The following is a 21604-nucleotide window of genomic DNA, read 5'->3' as shown; positions in this document are numbered from 1 at the left end:
GTTCTCTAAGACAAAAGACTATAAACCAAAACCGCAAATAACAAATAAGAAACACTGAGGGAATAAACCCGAGCACGAAGACGTCTGTCACACACACAATCAAACACACTCCAACATAATTAGTCACAGACATCGAGAGCAGCGGGTGGCTCGCCGACAGGCTTGTGGATATCAGCCACCTCACTCATGGTGTCAAACTCGGCCTGCACCGGCAACACAATCAAACACACTCCAACATAATTAGTCACGCACACACATGGAGAGGTGAAGGGCGGCGGCCGTAACAATGCTGAGTTACAAGTAAACAGTTAGTATGTCTGACCAAAAGAGAAGATTACAGATGATGAAACCTCAAAAGCAAATACAAAACCGAAAGAAATATTTAGATGAAGACAGACGGTCAACACCATCAGCGAGGAAACAGTTTGGATCTCTGTAAGAGTGAAGTTCAAACACACACTTAAAATAAAGGTGTTTAAGTGGATCTTATTGCCTTTTGATTTATTTTGTGACGACCCTCCCAGTCCGTCTGCCTCCCAGTGTTCTCTTCCTTATTTCAGCCATGTAGGTGGAGCTGGGAGAGGTCGTTAGCTGAGCCTGCCCACCTGAGCTGGGCCTCCAGAAAGGCATAAAGGCCTGCCTTCCTGGTAGCTCTCTCTCTCACCTGGGCCTGCTGCATCCTCCTCATCCTTTTCTCTTTGTTTGGTTTGCTGCACCCATCACATACATCATACAACATTTCTACTCATCCACAGACTTCAGACATGACTGATGACTCTCATATTACAACTTATCATCAAGTATCTGTTATGTTTGTTAATTCAAGTTTAAATAAATGTGAAGCTGATTGCTTTATCTGTGTGTGGCCTCCCTTTTTGTTACCAGCCCTGAGCCAGGCGGAAACAATTTGCAAACAGTTGATTAATAAGGAGTCATGCATCTGTCCAACCATCAGATGTAAGTCCATTATTCTGTTTTTGACTTTCTTCACTCTCTAGTTCTTTAAATTGTCTCTGTGGTATTTGGTGCTGTTGGTGATTTATCAGGTTTATCAGATCTTTTACGCTTTTGACAAAAAACACGACAGCTGCAGACCTGAAAACCAAAATACTTTGCTGAAAGGCGCTGAAATGCTGCGTAGAGATGAGTTCGTAACAAAGACACCTTCCTCTTAACACAGCCATTTGATCGATTGTAGATAAAAAAAGGAACAGTGCATCTGTAAAGTTCTCTTACTACATTTTTGTCGATCTTTTTCCCCGTGTCAGAGAGGCTTGTGGGAGTCTTAATACTTCTGATTGCTGTGATTTCTGCATCACAGCAATCGTGTCAATACAACTGGATCAAAGGGCTTGGAAACTAGATTTTGTTGATCCACAGCGACTTGGAAAACTCCGTCTGGGTCTTACATCTGCATTTTCCAGTGGCCTTAATCTTCAGATGCTTCTGTGAAACCAGACTCCTGAAGCCAAACTCACGTTGGATCCTTAGAGTCAGGAGACATGGGTGTCTTTGTTGGTCTGTCTGGCAGCCATGACACCTTTATGACAGCAGTCTGATCCCAGTGCTCTCTGGTAGCCCTCGCGTTGACGGATGATTCCTCCGCTGCCTGATGCTATTACCTCCAGGACAGTTCCCCAGCGCTCCTCGAGTCTGTGCTGTTTGGACAGGACCTGGACCTGCGAGGTACGAGGATGAATGGTCACAATTGGTGAATGAGCTTTTGTGCATGATGAAGCGGCTTGCCAGTTACACCAGAGGGTAGGTGGTTCTAGACGTGGGATTGGCTTACCGTGAGGACAAAGTCTACCGTTCAAGAGAGGGACAGTGAGAACCTGTTGATGTGTTTGATTGATATGTTTTTCTGTATCCCTGAAATGTAGACATGTAGAGGACTCTGTTGCAAAGCCGAAGCATAAATAAGACTTAGCTGGAGATCAGGTTGATGATGCATCTGATTCATGTTGACACAAGGCGGCCCCGTCAAAGATCTGGGAAGCTCAAGCTCAAGATCACAAGCTACTGACTTTATAGAACTTCGGATGCATGGATACCTTTTTTGAAACAGTATCTGGTCTGTGCAAATAAAGGCAACAACTTTACGTAAAGTCGTATACTGAATGGATTTTAGATACCTATGTTATGTATTGATGTGAATGCTGTAAAGGTGTCGCTATGGATGGCAGTGATTGACGACTTCTTGTGACCAACCAGTGGTATCTGGTTGGTATCTTCTCAGCTCTCTTGGAACATTAGCTGCAGTGCTAACATAAAGAGTTCCAGGTACCAGGCACTATCCACAACTTGGACTGAATGGAATACCAAGAAGGAACCGTCCAGTCTAGTCGTGCCATGCGGTGGACAAAAGGCATTTGACGCTGAAGACCTATGAAGGGAGGGCTGCATGGTGGTTAGCGCTGTTGCCTCCCAGTCAGAAGGTTTTAATTCCCTTAAGAGGACTCAGGCTTTCTCCCACAGTCGTTTGGTTAATTGGTGAATAAATTGTAGGTCAAATTGTCCAAAGGTGTGAATGTGAGCGTGAAAGCTTGTCTGTCTCAGCCCTTTGATTGACTGGCGATCAGCCCAGGGTGTACCCCGCCACTTGCCCAATGACCCCGCGACTAGATGATGTAATAGAGGATAATAGTTGGATGGACCTATGAAGGGTAATCTTTCTCTAATCTTAACCAAGAATTTGCAGGTCAGAAAATGCTCATATAAGTAGCTTTCAGAATCTCAGCAGAGGCGATACCAAAGAAGCTTCAGATAACAGATGCTGTCAACAAGTTCAGCCAATGGAAAACCAAAAAGTTTGAGGCGAGTCGAGTCCATTTGAGCTATATCATGCTGAAAGCCAGGCATTTTACTCTGACGTCTTCTGAGGGGTTTGTGTTCTATAAGCAGGGTTGTCTTGTTCTTACCGTCCCTGGCTGGCTATTGGGTTGTCCATACGTCCCATTCTTGCGATATTTCAGGAAAACCTGAAGGGATTTATTTCAAAATTGGTACAAACATCCACTTGGTCTTGAGGATGAACTATTTTGATTTTGGTAGTCAAAAGTCAAAGGTCAAGGATGCTGTGACATCATGTACTCTGATTCTTGTGAACGCTATATCTCAGCAGGCCTGGTAGGAATCGTATTACAACTTGCAAAAACATGAGAAGCTTCTGTCGAGTCTAATGAGTCATTTTTTGACGGGACTTTCTGATAAACTGCTGTTTTTGCTCAGGTATGAGGACTTCTTACTTGAAAGTATCCTGCAGTGTCAGAACCACTAATGTGGACTTTAAGATGTATGATTGTTTTCCCTGGTTTGGTTTGTGTCTTCGGGGCAGACAGTGAGCCATCACTCTCCAACGTTCATGCTGTGTGAACTCGCTGTGTACTTTCTGGTGAACAAGGCCTTCTGTGTTCAGCAAACAGTGTGATGGAGTGGTCCTCTGTGTGATGATTTGCAGAGGCAAACTGCTGCTTTCTTGTGGATTTCCGGGCTCCACACCAGGCAGGACGCAGCGGGTCCGAAGTACCAACCAGAGGGATCCATACACCAGGGTCCCACGGCCTCAGGTTCTGGGACCCTCTGCGCTTGAAACGCAACATCCAGAGGAGCCTTTGTAGGAAGTCTCAGATAATTTAATGTTGTGCAGATCCTCAACTTTGGCCCGTCTTGACTGATTGTGCAATGGAAATGGAAGATTTACAACTCCTGCAGGAGTCGCTAATCACCGGAGACGAGAGGTTTGAGGGGGGAAGGATGAGCACAGGCGGGCCGCATGAGTATCCAGCGCTGACCGGCTACACATGGGCTTACTCACCAAGCTTGTTCACGTACCCACAGGTACATAGACGAGCTCACACACATGCAAACATGCTCACTCTGACATGACACACATGCAAACACACGCTGCTTGTATGCCTCCTTCAACACAACGGCTGTCTTGGGAGGATGTGCGGAAGACATCGCATATTTCCTCCCCCTCCTCCTCCCTTCCTTTCTGTTTGGAGTTCTCTGTTTTTCATGTGCGCGAGGATGAAAACAGACACACAAAACAGGGATAAATATTTTACAGGTTGCTTACTTAATAAGGAAGAGAGGAAAGAGAGGATGTGTGTCCACTAAACAGAAGAGGGATCACAGAGACAGGGCAGAGCAGAGGTCCAGTGAGACAGGAAAACAGTCTTGTTACATTAAGTTTCTCCTGGGTCCATTTCCTTTGACAGAACGCAGCGTACTTTGTGTTGTGTAGCCATTGGCAAGGTGAGGCAGACATGTTCACGACAGACTCCTCCTGTCAGATTGTAAAAGATGAGAATTAACTGGGGGCAGTGTCCAAAGAGAATTCCCAACGTTGAGCCGGATGAGTCTGTCAAAGACAATAATTTAGGAGATCATCTTTTTCCAAAATATTTATGTAATTATTCAATTTTCATTTCAAAGCCACTGGGAATCTGGCTTGAATCTTTTTTTCCACTACATCCAATACAACCTGAAAAATCAGCATTCACATCTATAAGAAAATATACAAAAAATAACCATTTTTCAAGAGTGACATCTGTCTGGCTCAGTACATGGCAAAGGTCAATGTGACAATCAGCGTATTGCAGCTTTGTATGTTTGAGTCAGATTTAGGGGAGAAGCAGAGGCTCCACCACCAAAGTTAGCAGTTAGCAAACACGTGCAACTTAAGCTAAGATGTCCTTGTTTGTTCTCAAAGCTATGAAAGCAATGTTAAAAGATGGATCTGCAGCGTAAGCCATGTGACTAAACTTTATACGGCAATGCTCAAGAAAATGGATGTAGTCTAATAAGTCACTATCTATCGCCGCATGAGGTAACACAATGGTGATTGAGCCTATGGCCCACTGATGAAAGCCTTTGCAGTATTACAGACTGGCTGTCTGGTGACAATCACAAGCGGCGCCCAGTTAGTGACGCGTTTTCCATCAGCCAGCAGTGGTTTGTCTGTCAGAGAGGGTAGGCGGAGCTAAGCGTCTGCTTATCCGCTCTCTGCAAGTGTTAAACAGTAATCTACTATGGCTGAACAAACAAAGAAAAGATGGATGACTACAGATACAACTTCAACAAGAAGTGAAAATCCAAAGAAGAAGAAACAAACTCGACGCTCAGATGAAGCAAACAGTCTGAAAAGGAAAGCGACCGTCAGCCAGGAAAATCAAGAGTTACAACCGGAGCCAACCGTGGACGTCTGGTTAAATTAGGAAGTGTCCTCCTGCAATTACCGTTTATCGCCATCAGAGGCGCCAAAAAGATTGAAACTGAAATCAATCTTTAAGGTCGTGTCACAGAATTACTTATGTATTTCTTCATACAAATCCAAGCTTTATCTGGCCATTTCAAACACAATATCTGGAATGCTTCTAGAAACTTAAATAAATGTTTTTTAGTATTTGGATGGAAACTAATTCATAATATTGTGCACACGCTTACTATTATATAAAGAAGAATATTTTATGTATGTAAGCAAAATGAGATACATTACATTCTCACAGTCCCCCCCTCCTTCCCTCTTCACACACGCCTACAATATTCGCCCATCATGATGTTATCTTAACTCTCCCTATCTCAGGTTCTCACAGCAGCGTCCCTCCGTATCAGCCTGTCAGACAGAAAGAGCCTTTGATGTGTCCGACGAGCCGCCGTCTCAGCGCACAATAACAACGTGCAGATGGAGCGGCTGCAGCAACAGAGGCAGGGCGCAGTAGGAGGAGGACATGCTTTAATTTCTACGCTCGCCTCTTGTAGAGCTGACCTTCACACCTCCGGCGATCCATCAACATCTTTCCCGCCAAGAAGGAGCTGCTGGAGCCGGAGCGGGGCGCTGGGTTTTCAAAATAAAAGTGTGCTGGGCTGTGAGAGCAGGAGAAGGTGCACGGCATGGACTTCAGACATTAAATGGAGTTTAAGCTGATTACACTTTTAAAATGTAAGATTAAAAGTGTTTGGCTTACATACCTTCTGTTTTGGGGATATTTTGTTCTCCTACTGCTGAAATACTTAAAGAATATCTCGATTTGAACTGATGATTACCAGCTCTGAAATGGTTCTTAATGTGACAAGCAAGTTGTATCAGTGCCAAGGGAAAATGTGGAGAATATTATGGCAATGCGTCACTCAAAGCACGATGGGAAAGAACAAAAGGAAAAAACAAAAGTGACGAATCCTGTTTCTGTTTTAAAACTAGAACTATTTTTTGGACTGTTCGGCACAAACAGTCTGATTAACATAGTTCTTACAGACGCTAAACACTGGTGTTCATATGTGTTGGAAAATTCCCAGGATCTGGAAAGTGCCAACACTTGCAAAATAAAAGCATTTCCAGTGTTTTTCACAAGTTAAAAATACATTGTTACATGTCAGGTTTAGAAAACTCACTCATCCTTTTTCTCTAATGTTATCATTGAGAGGATGTAGAATTATAAATAGCTACACTGCAGCAAAGGAGGACACAAGAGCTGTGTCTCACTTCAGGGACTGCATCCTTCGTTTTTCCTGTTTGCGTCACCAGCCGTTCCCATCCTTAACCTTGCGTCACCAAACGCTGCTCCAGTCGCCTAGCAACAAGTAGCTAGCAGGCTAACTAGCCATCATAACTTATCCTATTATTTCAAAGATAATTTGTTTAAAGGCCCCTTTATTTTTCAATATTTGTATCGCTAGCTGTTTGATTGGGTTGAAACTAAGAACAGTGTATTCCTGCGCGCAATGAATCTCGGGATACGTTGGGCCAGGGAGGATACACTCGATGGATCCTTTGTGGCCCAGGAAACGGAGGACGCATTTGTCAGCCGCATCTGAAGGAGCCTTCGACAAGCTGCTGTGACACAATGATCTTGAGGATGCAGCTCCTGAGTTGGGACGAGAATCCACATTTTTCTTTTGATACATTTTACGCATTAGCGCACAGACTGCAAATGTTTGTTGGACAGCGCCAAAAGAGGCATGCATGATACGTCTCTCTGTCTCTCAGGTGCACCTAGTTAATGATCCAGGGCTTGATTGAACACACCTGAAGCCAACTGCCTGCAGGTCAGTTCATTACAGACGCATTAGGACGATATAAATCCAGAGCATCAACACAAATGTTTGTACACTGGGAGCAGCAGGAAGGATTTATATATCGTGAAACTGCTGCCTGTATACAGACCGAGGTGTCAGCTACAATATATGTGAATGCTTTGAGGTTAGCTGTAGTCTCACCACACGTTTCATTATTTCTGTTTCATCCCGATGAACGAATCACAACTGGAAACATTTAAAAATGGAGCGAGTGCAGTGCAGCTGCTCCTGTAACCACATTGGTCCACACACGGGACATCTTTAGCCTCGCTCTGGTGACACGGCCTCCTCGACAGCCCGCTCGCTTAAATAAAGCATTTGGCTGCAGCGAGCTGTGCTGCTTTTAGCGCCGACACTTCCCCTGTTTCAGGAATATTCCTGTTGAGGATGAAGTCAGCGACTCGTTCGAACGCTGACGAATGTTTTCTTATTGCTCTTTGCCCACAGAGACGCTTGTACTCGAAGCAGAGGAGTTATTTCAAGAATGTTTCCTGCAGCTGAATCTGCTTTTATAATCACCGCTCGGGAGATGAAGCCTGTTTTACTTCTTGCGGCTGCAGCGGCGATATTCTTAGAAATGTGTTGCCTCGACTCGTTCTCTTACTGCAAATGTATTTATCTTACATCAGTAAAGAGCAGAACAAGGTGTTGGTAAGTATAAGCTGGGTAAGAAGTGAAAGGGAAACCTATATTTTCCTCCTTCTTGGGTGTTTTGGCGCGCTTCAACATCCCACAATCACAACACCACCAATTAAATCTAATCCCTAAATTTGGCCACCCCTGCGCCTTTAAAAGGATCCTCCATGGTGAAAGAACAACATTCCAGCTTCATTAGTTTACACTGCTGATATTAATACCATCATTACAATTGGACATGGTTTATTTTGACTACTATTACCACTAATACAATAATAACCCTAATAGAGCTCGAGCGAGGGGGAAACGGGCACAGGACCGACTTGGAGTTATTCCACCCCCAGCAGCTGCAGCGGGGGCCCGCGGAGGTCAGACGTACAGTAACACTTGACCCCGGCTCTGCCTGTGTGTGTGTGTGCGTGTGTGTGTGGGACAACCATCCCGCCCTCCCGCCAGCTCCGGTCCCCGCAGACCAGCAGAAAGGGCAGTAACCTCTGAAGGCTTTGTTTGGTTGGCCGGAGTCTGAGCATAGGCCCACCATTGTAAGTCGGGGGACTCCTCTGCTCGGGCTCTTGTTTTCTTTGGGAAGCAGGAAATTGGATGACTGGCTACCTGCTACAACAACATCCTGTACTTGAGAAGCCGTCTTTTCACCCATACCCACCTATTATTTCCCTTTTCCATCATACGCAAGTGGTCAGCCAAGCCAGCAAGTCTTTTTTTTTTCCTCCTCTGCTCCTGGGGGCCCCGTGCGTGGGTTTGTCGAGGTTCCACTCAGGTTGAGATCAAATTGGCCCCATCCAGATGCTTCCGTTGAAAATAGAGAGCAGGGGCCAAATATTTAAGCTGTTGGAGGCTGACTCCACCTTGTCAGGTTAATGGCCCTTTGTGAGCAGACTGGAATGACAGTGAATGTTCCCATTCAAACCCACACTCAGGTCTACTTATGTGTCTGTCAGTGCCTGTCAGGTCACTTCAGAGCAATCAGGGCGATCTACGTCGGGTCTGCAGGAGACCACTCCACGTTATGAAAACATCCTTAAGGATTATGGAGCTAAAGACAGGATCTAGGTGGGCGTAGATGAGGGCTGATTCCGATCTGACTTCGGGGATATCCGACCTCCCCGTGAGATATTAATGAAGATAATTATGCCATCATCGGAAGGGTTTCATGTGGAGCTCAGGGCTCTCGCAGAACACCCAGATTACACATTAAAGCCGCGTGATCCCTCCTGATAAGATTTTATCGCTGTGACCTCCAGACAGGAAGATTTCACTCAAGTGTGTGAGCTGGGAGCGCGTGTCTGATGCCCAGGAGGCGCAGGCACGCGACTGACATGACATAAAAGCCACCAGACAGAATCGCCACTGGATTTTAAAGCTTCATTTTAAGTCATTGCAGAAGTGATCGATGTGACAGGGGAGTTATCATGAAGCAGAATTGATTGATTTTGCCATTTGGGGGCAGCAGAAGAAGCTGTAAACATCTCATAAAGTTGCTTAAAGAATGACTCAGCATGCTGGTTTATAATAACTTCAAGGGAGAAAACTCCTGCATCACGTACGGTACAACTTAATGCAGAGGAATCAGCTGCACAAAGACATCTTGTTGTGTAACGTGGTGCACATCAACAATAAAGATGATTTCATCTGCAAAAAGCAGACATGCTCAAACACAGCTCCTGTTGGTAAAGCTTGTGTTGAGACACAGCTGTTTGGTTTAAGAACAAGGACAGCAGAAGTGCATGATGGGATAGCTGTATGTCTTGTGTTACAGAGCCTTTACAGTTGCAGAAGAAGCAAGTTTGCTGCTTTCACTTAGCGGTACCAAAGCATGTCGTCGGACCAGGATTGACTGCTGTAGGGGCGGCTGTGGCTCAGTGGTAGAGTCGGTCGTCTTATGATCAGAGGGTCGGAGGTTCGATCCCCTGCTCCCTCAGGCTACACGCCGAAGTGTCCCTGGGCGAGACACAGAACCCCAAATTGCTCCCGATAACTGGTTGACAGTTGGGCACTTTACGTAGCAGCCTCTGCCATCAGTATGTGAATGGGTGAATGTGACATGTGGTGTTAAATCAGCTTTGAGTGGTCGCAAAGACTAGAAAAGCGCTATATATTTACAGTCCATTTATCATGTAGGTATGGGTCTGTTTACACTTTGCGTAGACACGATGACTGGTTGTGTTTTAGGTGTCTTGACTGATCTATTTTGGTCTTCACTCTCCTGTGGAGGAAATTTCTGGCACATCTACAAATCTCTGATTGGTTGGTTGTTTTTCAACCACAGAAAGAGCCATGAACGATCACAACAATACTTCTGATTTAACCACTCAAAACAAAATCTGAAATGGGCAAACCATCAAATATGTTTGCATGCCTCGTGCACACATACAGCTTGGGAGAAAAGTAAGAGCGCACTCCAAATGTTCCTTAAATCAGTGTCTCTCTCTTTACATGTCATGGGCGGCCCCAATCCAGATCTAAACCTCATTTAAACCTCCTGAATGTGATCAAGAGGAAGATGGACAATCACAAGCCATCGAACAAAGCGGCCTAACGTCACCCAGCAGCTCTGTGACAGACTGCAGGAGAGCATGCAGAGATGCAGCTGTGATTAAAAACCAGGTTATTCCACCAGATTCTGATCTGTGAACTCTTCCTGAGTTAAGGATTAATATTCTGTTGTTTCAACATTTTTTCTTTGCATCATTCGAGCTCTGTAAAAACATCTTTTGGAACACAAACCTGTGAATAGAAGAAGCAGAGAAAAACAGATTTTTGCAAAGGTCTCCTAATTTTTTCCGGAGCTGTACGCACGCACGCACACACACACAAACACACACAAACACACACACACACACACACGATTTATTACTTTTGATGCCAGTTTCCAACATCAAAAGCAATTAGAAGCCTCTCCTCACTTATCATTTAGTTGTCGAGTCTGACCTAAAGATCTATACGTGATAAAACCATCAGCCAACCTGCTCTCCGATCCCGACTCGATCGTTGCGTTTGGAAGAAATTATCAAGATATTTTTCCCATTTTGCAGATGATTTATTCTCTTTGCAGAAACAGGCAACATCTGTATTTTATCCATAACATTCAAAATGTATAAAAAGTATAGAAAAAAAATGATTGACAGAAAAAAAACAACTATATTCTAGGAAAAAGAGAAAAAAACATCTGATTCGGAGGCACTTATGGTTTGGCAAAACGTGTGCAGTCTGAGTTTTCCCAGGTGGTTGTAGTCGAGCGTCAAAGGCCGAGATTACGAAGGGATGAACTCAAACACAATCACATCACAGTTTGATATCATCAGCGGCCTTAAAGCTGCTGTCTGGACTCCGTCACTGATCTACAATGACCATAAGTATCATTCTTATCAGAGTATTTATCAGAGGTGTATAAGCTCAGTTCATGTGGACATAAATCAGATATTTACAACAGCAAAGGAGATGCTCAGTGATTTCTTCCTGGGAAATAAAAGTCTCTAGAGTTGTTTGATTCCTGCTTTGTGCTGCGTCGGCGTCCAGTTGACCCCAGTCTCTCTTTGTGTCACAGGGTCGTCCGCGTCTCCCTTTCGTTACGCCGGCCACGCTCTGTTCAGTCAGAGCTGGGCGAGGCTGCCGAGTCTATGTCGTCATTTTCCAGGTCGTTGGGAGAAGACGACTGTCCTCCCTTCACGCGCTTCCACTTCATCCTCCTGTTCTGAAACCACACCTTCACCTGTTGTGGAGAAAAAGAAAGTGTCACATTAAATTAGGAAGAAATATTAAGAGTCTGATCCTGATATTCTAAAGGAATTACACATAATCATCAGCATATATAGAAAGAAATGTAGAGGTAAAGTGGGGCTAAAGTGGGCCTTTAAAATATTTTAAGATTCATGTCGTCAATGAACTGATTATTGGACCAAAAGATTAATCTGTTAATAAAGAGTATGGCCTTTAATCTTTTTGTTTTTAAAACGATTATTGTTACATTTTATTGACACTGATGGCCTGTTTTGTCTTCTGTTATAAATCCAGCACATGCTTCTGCTTTAAAGCGACACTCTTTTACCTCCATTCACATGCATTCAACCAAAGGACGGCACAAGAAAAACAAACACTTTGACCAAATGGCAGGACGGTAAAAAGTTTAGCTCCCGCCTTGTTTTCTCCTTGAATGAGGGACGACGTCACATCCAGTTGTATATTCTCTCATGGAGGACGACAGTATCTTGCCGGCGCACCAAATTTTAGCGTCCTAAAAGGATATCTGGTTATTGCAGCATCTTTTAGCTAGGCTATAACATGTTTAGTTTAACTCAAGCCAGGCAGAAAGAGTTAGTTCCTGTGGCAGGAACGGCACTATTTTTTGTGCTGGCAGCGCCTGTTCTCTAGACAAAGCAGTTCATCGTTTTCAGTGCAAAAACACCCTCGTCATCAGCTGTCGCTTCTCCCTCACCGACCAATCAAAATCAAGAAGGGCCTTCTTATATCAACGTTGTCAACAGTGGCGGAGGAGAAGCTAAACCTTTCGTTGTTTCGACGGTAACATTTCCAGGTGTAGAGCTGCTGCTGATGTTATGTTTTCTTTGTTAAACTTCCTTGAATAAAAGAAAATATGATGCAAACAGAGCGACTTAAAACAGACTTAACAGTCACGAAGAGAAGCTGAAGTGCTGTCAGACAACTTTCGTAACCTAGCAACAGTTAGCACCGCTGAGAAGCGCTCTGTTTATGGACACGGGCCCTTTAACGTGTAAATAACTGTGATTATGATTTTTCTCCTTATTTTGATACTCTCTTAATAATTAATTTTATTTTACCAACAATGCCTAAAGTCTACTGGTTGTGGCCTCCCAAATAAAAATATTGATAATAAATTATAATAAAGTGAACATTTTTTGGGTTTGGGACGGTTGGTCGGACAAAACAAGCTATTTGAAGACAGCCATTTGTGATGTTTTATAGATCAAACCATTAAGCAATCAAATGAAAAGAAATGTCAGATTTATCAATGAAATAAAATAATAATTAGTCGCAGCTTTTCTTGTTTATATCTGTAAACACGACACATGAAGCTCTCTGCAAAAAAAGTTAAAAAAACAAGTCCCACCACTCGATAACACTCCCAGTGGGTCGAGTGCAGAATGTTCCTTCCACCCAATCTGAACATGTAACATGATAAATGTCTTTTCTCTCTGTTTGGCACTTTATTAGCAAACTTTACGACACGGTCAGCAGAAAAACAGACAAATAATCCTCCACAGATCTCCAGTGGAAGTATATAAACTGGCTCAGCTTGCGCTGGCCTTGCAGTGAGCATGAATAGTCAGTGGAAAGTGTTCAGTTCTGGCTCTGAACTGTCAGCCAGTGCAGGCAGAGAGTATCGTATAGACAGCAGGTCAAAAGAGTCAACCGTCAGGATGTCGGCCTACGCAGGATGTACTCGCAGTGTGGATGGTGCTCATCTGTGTCAGTGCAATGAGAATGATATCATGCTTTAACTGTCAGGCCAAGAATAGCAGCAGAAACTGACACTTCCTGAGACTCGAGATGATTACGGGAAAATTTGGCTGCAAAACAACAGAGGGAGTTAATTTGTGAGAACGGCCAGTACAAATAAATACGATGCATTCATTACATAAATCATTGACGCACGGCTGAAGGTCGAATCAATTCTGATGCTTGTGTCAGACTTTTGTCTTTTATACATTTGTAATTGTTCTGTTTTTACTTCCTGTCATATGTAAAATAGCATTCTTGCTAACGTGCTGTGTCCCTGCCAAAGAAACCAATAACTTAATACTAAAGCCATTCTGAATGTGGAGCATGAAGTGACCTGATTTTTGTTTGATTAAAGTAATAATCTGGAAGATTTTCATGTAAATAAATGTCTGTTAGGTCATTATCTATTGCTGAATGAGGGAAAAATCCCAAGCAGCGCCCAGTTAGTGACGCGTTTTCCATCAGCCAGCAGTGGTTGGTCTGCCAGAGAGGGTAGGCGGAGCTAAGCGGCTGCTTTTCCGCTCTCTGCAAGTGTTGCGAGTAAACAGTAATCTACTATGGCTGAACAAACAAAGAAAAGATGGATGACTACAGATACAACTTCAACAAGAAGTGAAAATCCAAAGAAAAAGAAACAAACTCGACGCTCAGATGAAGCAAACAGTCTGAAAAGGAAAGCGACCGTCAGCCAGGAAAATCAAGAGTTACAACCAGAGCCAACCGTGGACGTCACACATGCAGCACTGTCTGGATATCTGGGAAGTGTGCTCCTGCAATTACAGTTTATCACCACAGGTGCCGCCAAAGAGAACGAAACTGAGATCTTGGAGATTCTAACTAAGAATGAATTTGATGTTTATAGTTGAGCGTGTTCTTCTTGTTCTAAAAGGACGAATCCTTCAAAATCACCGAAACAAACAATGTTTGTTTGCCTGTCAGCATCTTCCAACCCTGTCCGTGTTATTGTCTATCTTGTGTTTAGGTAATGGTACTTATACACAGTAAATTGTGTATTTGTTGGGGACTGTTACAGCTGTGGATGAATCCCCATTTGGGACTCTATAGTGAGTATTCACAGCAGCAGGACGGTTTAAAAAGGGCTGAATCAAACTAACAATGGTGCTAATGTTCATGAAACCCAGTGCAGCAGTCAGGTTCTGGATGCGCAGCTTGTTAACAGGATGTTGGATTGTTTCCTTGTTTTGGTCTTTTGAAAGAATTTGTTCATAAAATACAGAAACAAAATCTACAGCCTTATCTTTTAAGCTAATACAGCCCGATTAAACCTGGTGCTCTTAAAAGCAATGACTACAAGCTCCAGGTTTTTGTATCTTCTTGTTCGACAAGGTGAAATCCTCGATAACGACGATTGTGCAAAGTGTTAACCTAAGTTGAAATTTAAAGATGCATATAGCAGCTCAAGGCTCCATTTCTCTGTGAATCTCAGACAAAGGCAGCTCTGAGTGACCTCTACAAGAATCCCCGCCTGCACTCTGGGACGACGAGGCTGCAGCACGTGGGAGCAGATTCTTCCCAGAGTCTTTCTCCTCATTGTGACTGATTGAAAGGACGGCAGAACGCCAGGGCTTGTAGGATGAGTCGGAAAAAGTCCACGGGTTGCAGCGGGAGCTCTGAGTGAAGATGGAACCTGGCTGCGTGAGCGGGGTCTGTCTGTGCATGTGCATGTGTGTGCGTGTGTGTGTGTGTTCAGGCAGGTCTGGTGAACAGATTAGGGAGCAGACGGCAGTATGTGTGGTCAACTGTGGCACCGCGGCCTCATTAGGAGGAGCGGGGACACTGTGACGGGCAGACTGAGGTTTGATCCTGCAGCATCGACACATGTTCGCCCGATTTAATCCAGTCTGGAGCTGCCGCCCGATCGGCATGTCGTGCTGCAGCAACCACACGATGACAAACACCATGGAAAATCTATTCGTTATAGACTTAATGCAACGATGTGTAGGGTTGTGACGCAGTGAGAGACGTCTACTGCCCACTGATCTGCTTGAATTTATTTTATTAGGATGTTTTTCTGCTTAATGCAGCAAGAAATGAAGCTGTTTGAGTTATTATGTTTGTGTTTTGATTTAATGTTTTAATTTGTGTAACATTTTTGATGGATTTGCTGCTAAAAACTAAATAAATCTAATATTCAAAACAAACTGTTTTCATATCTTAAAGTATTTGAAAGAAAAAACTTTACACTTTGGATATTTGGGTGATTTTTTGGGGTGGTTGATCCTTCTGCAGAAATATTAATAAAAAACAATCCTAATTCTTTAACATTTAAGATATTTAAATGATGAGTAGAAGTGGTCAGTATGGGGTGATACTAATATCTTTCCGGCCACATTTGGGGATCACATTCGAGGGGGGATCGTGGTGTACCTGTCTCTCTGTGAGGTCCAGGTTGACGGCGATCTCGTAGCGGCGGAGTCTGGTCAGGTAGTTGTGGTGGGTGAACTCTGCTTCCAGCTCTCTCAGCTGCTCCTTGGTGAACGCGGTGCGCTCTTTCCGGGCTTTGCAGCTGGAGTCCACCTTAAAACTGGACTCCTGGATATCTGGAAGGAAACGGAAAGTTTGAGGAGCGTGTATGCTTCCCTGCTGTTTGCTGAGAAATGGACCCAATCTTTGCGGGGAAGGCGTGCAGATATTTTGCATATTTTCTGTTTAAAAAATGGAGAAATTTAATGTTTTAGAGATAAAAACACATTTTGTCCTCTTTTCTTTCTGCACAATTCCTCGGCTTCACCAACAGACTTCTTCTCACTAACTCACAGCTAACCTGATTCAAATTAGCTCTCCACTCATTTTGTGACCAGCCTCTAGTCGACTATTAAACAGACCTCAAGGACCTTTCCAACCAACAAACCACAACTCCAAAGACTCTTAAGTGGGGGGCCCTCATATAGTAAACACCAAAACCAGCACTTTAAAAAGAGACCACCCTGACCTGAGAATACGAGTCCTGTTCACCTGCAGCGCTACATTTGCATGCACATTCTTTAACTGTGCATGTATTTTATTTAGCGTCTGTATTTGCACATTTAAGTGCAAATACACTTGTGCATGTGAGCCTTCATTCATGGTGTGTGTGAGAGAATATCTTGGCAGGGCAGGGGCCACCAGCCCGGCCACAGAGGGACTGAGTTAGGAGAGGAATGCGGCGGAACATCGTTAAAGCCTCTAACAAAAGAACAAAGGTGCGGATGTGTCCAGGTCCGAGCGCTACGTGGGTGTGTGTCAGAAGGTTTCCCTCCGGAGGAGCGAGGGGGAGATTCACATTAACTCATCCCTACATGACAGCAGATACATCAGGAGAACGTCGGAGATATCTTTATGAACGTGACGGTCAGTTGTCGAGGGTCGACCAGGAAAAGTGCACATAAAATCGGTGAATGACGAGACAAGTGTTGTGCAGATTATTGGGAGGTTTTATGGATTTTCCTGCCTTTGTATTTATTTTTGGAAGAATTTTAAACTTCCCTTTTAAAAATAAATTAAAGCTTGTTGATTTAACTCTCACAGAGCCTCTCCTGCGTATTAAAGGAAAAGGCTTGGGGTAATAATTATGCACTGGTAGCAACACTAGCAGCTGATGTAATCTTTAGAGAATGGTTCTAATTTGTCAGAGTGAGAAGTTTTGCTCGGTGCTTGCCAGAGCAGCGAGCCAGGCGGTGAAACGAACTGCAGTACCTGGGCCAGATGTGACTGGGCAGACCGGGACATGTGTGTAAGTGTGTGTGTGTGTGTGTGTGTGTGTGTGTGCTGCAGCACCCGTGTGTCGAGCAGAAAAACGTCTTATTGTTGTAGAAGCGTCATTAATGACGCGCTGCCCCGAGCGTGCCGTGGCCTCGTCAGGTCTGGAGCTGCGCGGAGCAGCAGGTTTATTCAGACTGAACACCTGGCGGGCCGGGGCACACACACTGCTGCTCACTAAACAGGCCCCCAATAAATATCCAGCACAGCCTGACACCGTAAACTTGCAGGGGAGAAGGCTTCTGCGCACAGCAGGGTCCCACAGACAAACAGCATTTGGTGCATTTTTGGGTGGATGGTGTAAAAGTGGTTTGTCTTCGTCAGGACTGACTGATTGCTTTAAAGGAGAAACCACGAGTGAGAGTTACACCTGTGATTGACCGCACAATTTAAAGTGTGTTTTAAAGTAGGAGCCAGGACCAGGATGTTTTTTGGCAACACTTTATTCAAACCTCTGTATTCAACTTCTGTAAGCTATAATTAACTCAAGAATGGTTTTAAACACACTGCAACACTTGATATGAGGAAATATAAGTGCCTACTAATGAGGTAATGTATGCCTTATAATATAATTCATATATATACCCAATTGTCTTCATAAGTTTTGAGCACATTACTAACAGTTTAAACCATGTTTATAACTGTTAATAAAGGCTTATTTACTTACATGTGTGCGTGTTATTATGCAAGCATTAACTCTTTAAAGGAGTTATAATAGTGACAGATACATGAATAAACTTTATAATGTGTTATAAATATACTATAAGTTGTAAGTTAGGGTTTATATTCTGCTTCTTAATGTTGTCAAATGTGTGAAAAATATATTTTTTTATTTGATCTATTTTGTGTTGTCTTTGTCCTGGATTTTTAGACATTTTGATATCAAAATATAAATAATAATATTTTGTATAAGTCATGTTGGGAGCTGTTATTATCTCAATAAAACTGACCTGTGTTATCTCACTTTCACATGGAGCAGGTCTGGATCAAACACTTTATAATGCTGCTTGTTCATTTGCTAATCGAAGGCTGTTTATATCATCATTCCTTCTGCATATTTCACTGTATTATAGACACAATTATTGGTCACACTTTGGATGGATATCAAGGAGTAAAGGTTTAGGGGTTATTTTTCTGTATAAGCACACAGAGACAAAAGCAGCCTGTCTGTGATTCGAACGCCTGCAGGGCATTTTCCTAATATATGCTCCTCCAGCAGCTCGTCAATACGACTCTGAGCGGCTCCTTTCTAAAAACCAAGAACTGATGTAGTGGTCAGGCATGTTGCATGCACTCAGTGGGAGATTGTGTTACGGCTTAACGACAGGAAAATGTCAATGGATAAGAATGTAAAAAGTGGGCTCACAGGCAGAGCGATTTTACCAGACGTGGTCTGGCATGTTTTCAGTGTAGTGAGCGAGGTTACAATAAGGTAAGAGAGGGAGGGAGGGGGGGAGTCTGGACGCCCCCACAATCCCAGTTAATTTGGCTTTTGCAGACGTTACTCATGGAGTTGTTATTAATATTCATCCATGCTCTTTATAATCTAATATGGTTTGTGTGTTTCAATAATGGAGCACCATTAAACGACTTCCACAATGCTGCTTTACGATGCGGCTTTAAGTGGATTAAAGTCAACATTTGTAAAAACTCTACGACCAAATCTCATTTAAAAATATGTTAAAAACGTTCTTACAAAGTTTCCTTAAATGCAATGACTTTCTGCTACGTCCAAATGTGCGTTTTTTAATGCTAACTTTTTCGGTTTTCATCGCATAAATCCTCAGCGCTGTGATGGAAACAAAGTTAAAAGGCTGATGAAACGTGAGCGCTCCAGATGTGTTTTTTTATTTTCATTCTTAATAAAACGTTTTAAATGTTTCCTTTAGTCCATTACTCCTCCTTTAGCTTGTGTTACGTGTGAGACTTTTAGGAACGAGGTCGTCATGGATATCGGTTTCTTTTTGCTTCCTATTAGCAGTAGTGCGAAACCTGAGAGGGGTGATAAATTGCAGTATAATCCCAAAGCAGACAATGACACTATTTCAGTGATCACAACATGACTCTTAGGATTGATACGGTTGCATGAACTCCTTTTAGAAGACGCCATTGTTGGAAAAAGCTTTAGCTATAAATATTCTTTTGTCTCACTTTTCTTTCGTTGAGCAGCTGAAAAAACTCAAAAGATAATCCTCCAAGTGCTTTTACTCGATCACGAAGTAATACAATTAATTAACTTATTCATAAATGCTTACACACATAACAGTAAGAACAGTCAGGAGCACCTGTGATGCCTCAAACTGTTTTCCCCACCGCGGCCTGATGTCATCCTGACTGTGGTCACACTGTTATTAAACAATAGTCTATTTCCAACGGATACGGCAGCGCAATGAAACGCTCACGTCCCGTTAATCATTCGGGCCTTTTGAAAGCTCTGGAACAATACGAGGATGCAACTGCTACTTAAAGTGTGTGTCTCGAACACATAAGTCCTGTCACCTACTCGCCTTTCACATGGTGATCTGATTACAGAGCCACTCTGAGACTGATTTGGTGAGGAAATAGAGAGAATCTGTGTCGCTGCCAGCTGTGATACGGGGCACGGGAGAAACCCTCAACTCTGACACGCTCGACATTTTCTTGAATTTCATTCACACCTGATTTTTCATTTTGACTCTTTGCCGGATCAAAAGTTCTGCTGCTTCTCTGGAAAGTTTCAGCGTTTCCTCTCCAACTGTTCCAGAAATTTCCACTGCCTCATATTGTCCCTGTCATTTTTCATACTCCCAAATGTGCGTTTTATCACTGTAAGTTTTCCTTTCTAAGCTTCCTCTGATGCTTTTCTTTCCCTAACACACCCCAGCTGCCTCCCATCCATCCCGCTGCACCCTGACTCACCTGTGACATCTCTCTTCCTCTTACTGGAGCTCTTCTTGTCCGAGTCGGCCGACGCCACGCTCTGCGGTGAGTATTCCCCCTCGAGGCACCCGGGCGCGGATCCTGGCAGCCTGTCTCCCCCTACACTCTCCAGGTCAGGGCCGCCACCTGCGCCGCCACCTACTGCTACGGGCGCCACGACAGGCGGGCAGGCCTCGGGCGCTCTCACCCGCGTCTCGCAGGGGTTGAACTGCCAGTCGGCTCTCTGGTAGCCCTGGCTGTCTTGGTACAGTCTGTCATCCCGTGGGTAGGCCGCGTGAGGCGCAGTCGGCACCAGGCAGGAGCTGGTGAAGTCTGTGTAGGCCAGGAACTCAGGCTTCTGGTGGAGGGAGAAAGGGGCCTGCTGGTAGGGCGACTGCAGATTGGCTCCAGGAACCCCTGAGTGAGGGTTCCTCATGCAGCCCCAGATTGGGCTGCTGGGGTGGGCGCTCCGCATGCAGCTGCTGGCTGGCTGATCCATGATGATGCAAAAACCTCAGAGAATCTTGATTAGAGTCTTACTGCAAGTCTTTTCCTTGTGGAGGAGTTAAAAAACCCTTTAAGGAAGAAAGTTCAGGCTAGAAATCAGAGACAAAATCCACCTCAGCTGCCTAAATGCTCATCATGGTCTTACTGCAGGCTGTTGACTCTTCCACAGCCCAGAACGCGTGAGGATAGACGCCTTCCTGTGACAGCGTGTTTCCCTCTCTCTCTGGGAGTGTGTGCGTGACGTCCTTCGGAGCCTCTGGTCCTTCACACACTCTCACACACTTTCCCTCTGCCTCGCTCTCCTCTCACACACCCTCTCTTCTCCCTGACTGATCTGACTGGCTTGTGGCTCGGCGGGAGAGCGGCATCCACAACTGCATGACTCCCCTCCTCGGGCTGGCTGTTTTCACAACTCTTCTAAGGCATTCTTGACAGGCGAGCCCTCCTCCTTTTCTTAAACGTATAGGTGGGAAAGAGTGGCAAGTTTATGGAGTGTAACGTGAGATTGCAGAGGAGGAGCCCTGCCGGCCACATGTTGGTAGTACCCTCCGACCAACCCTGCCTCATCAACTATTAATCACGGGGGAAATTTTATATGCACATCTAATGGGCTTTCCAGACGCGGGGCTTTTTAAAGGGACATTGTCTGTAAAATATAAAGGCAGCACCCACCCACATGAGAGCTGTGGACTCATTTCAGCTCCTTAGCGCTTTCTGACACCCAATTTAGTTCCTTTTTTGACACCCTTTAGAGCAAAGTTAACCCCGACCGTTTCCCTCTGCACCCCTGATCCCTGCCTGTCCTCCCCGATCTGAAAACTCCTTTTTTCTTGCTCTGTTTTTATGACTCTGTGTGTGTGTGCGTGTGTGTGTGCGCGCACATTAACGCTACACACCCAAATCCACCTGGCTGGACTTTCTTTCGCTCTGAGGTGATAGGAGGACTGGATTTGATCTTGGCTGTGCAGGCTCTCACACCTCTTGAGGTTTCTCACTTTAGTGAAACACAATATAAAATTTCAGAGCCATATTTCAAATTACTCGTTAATATTTTCTCTTAGTGAACGCTGCGACGTATGGATTGTGCTTTTTTGTGTGTTTTTCAGCTTGGAGACTTTCGTACAGAATAAATTATAACACAGATTCTCAGTTCCTGCAGGCTGCTCACGATAGAGGCCACTTCCACATGAAGAAATGTCTCTAATACCGTTAAAACCCTTTTGGC

At 44.2% G+C, this 21604-nt stretch overlaps 1 protein-coding gene across 1 annotated transcript; it reads right to left on the bottom strand.

Moving 5' to 3' along the window:
• Positions 1-10763: 10763 nt before the first annotated feature.
• Positions 10764-20784, bottom strand: meox1 (mesenchyme homeobox 1). The gene is made up of 3 exons (XM_069664432.1): positions 19873-20784; positions 15604-15776; positions 10764-11446 (listed from the first exon to the last, which is right to left on the bottom strand). Exons 1-3 carry the CDS (start codon positions 20369-20371, stop codon positions 11324-11326), a joined length of 795 nt encoding a protein of 264 aa, XP_069520533.1. The 5' UTR covers positions 20372-20784; the 3' UTR covers positions 10764-11323.
• Positions 20785-21604: the final 820 nt, after the last annotated feature.

The sequence above is a fragment of the Semicossyphus pulcher genome, unplaced genomic scaffold, assembly GCF_022749685.1.
Source record: "Semicossyphus pulcher isolate SPU_LCO1_2020_fin unplaced genomic scaffold, fSemPul1.0.p SCAF_16, whole genome shotgun sequence".
NCBI classification, from domain to species: Eukaryota; Metazoa; Chordata; class Actinopteri; order Labriformes; family Labridae; genus Semicossyphus; species Semicossyphus pulcher.
The sequence above is the reverse complement of the archived record's forward strand: the minus strand, read 5'-3'. Positions and strand labels throughout refer to the sequence as shown.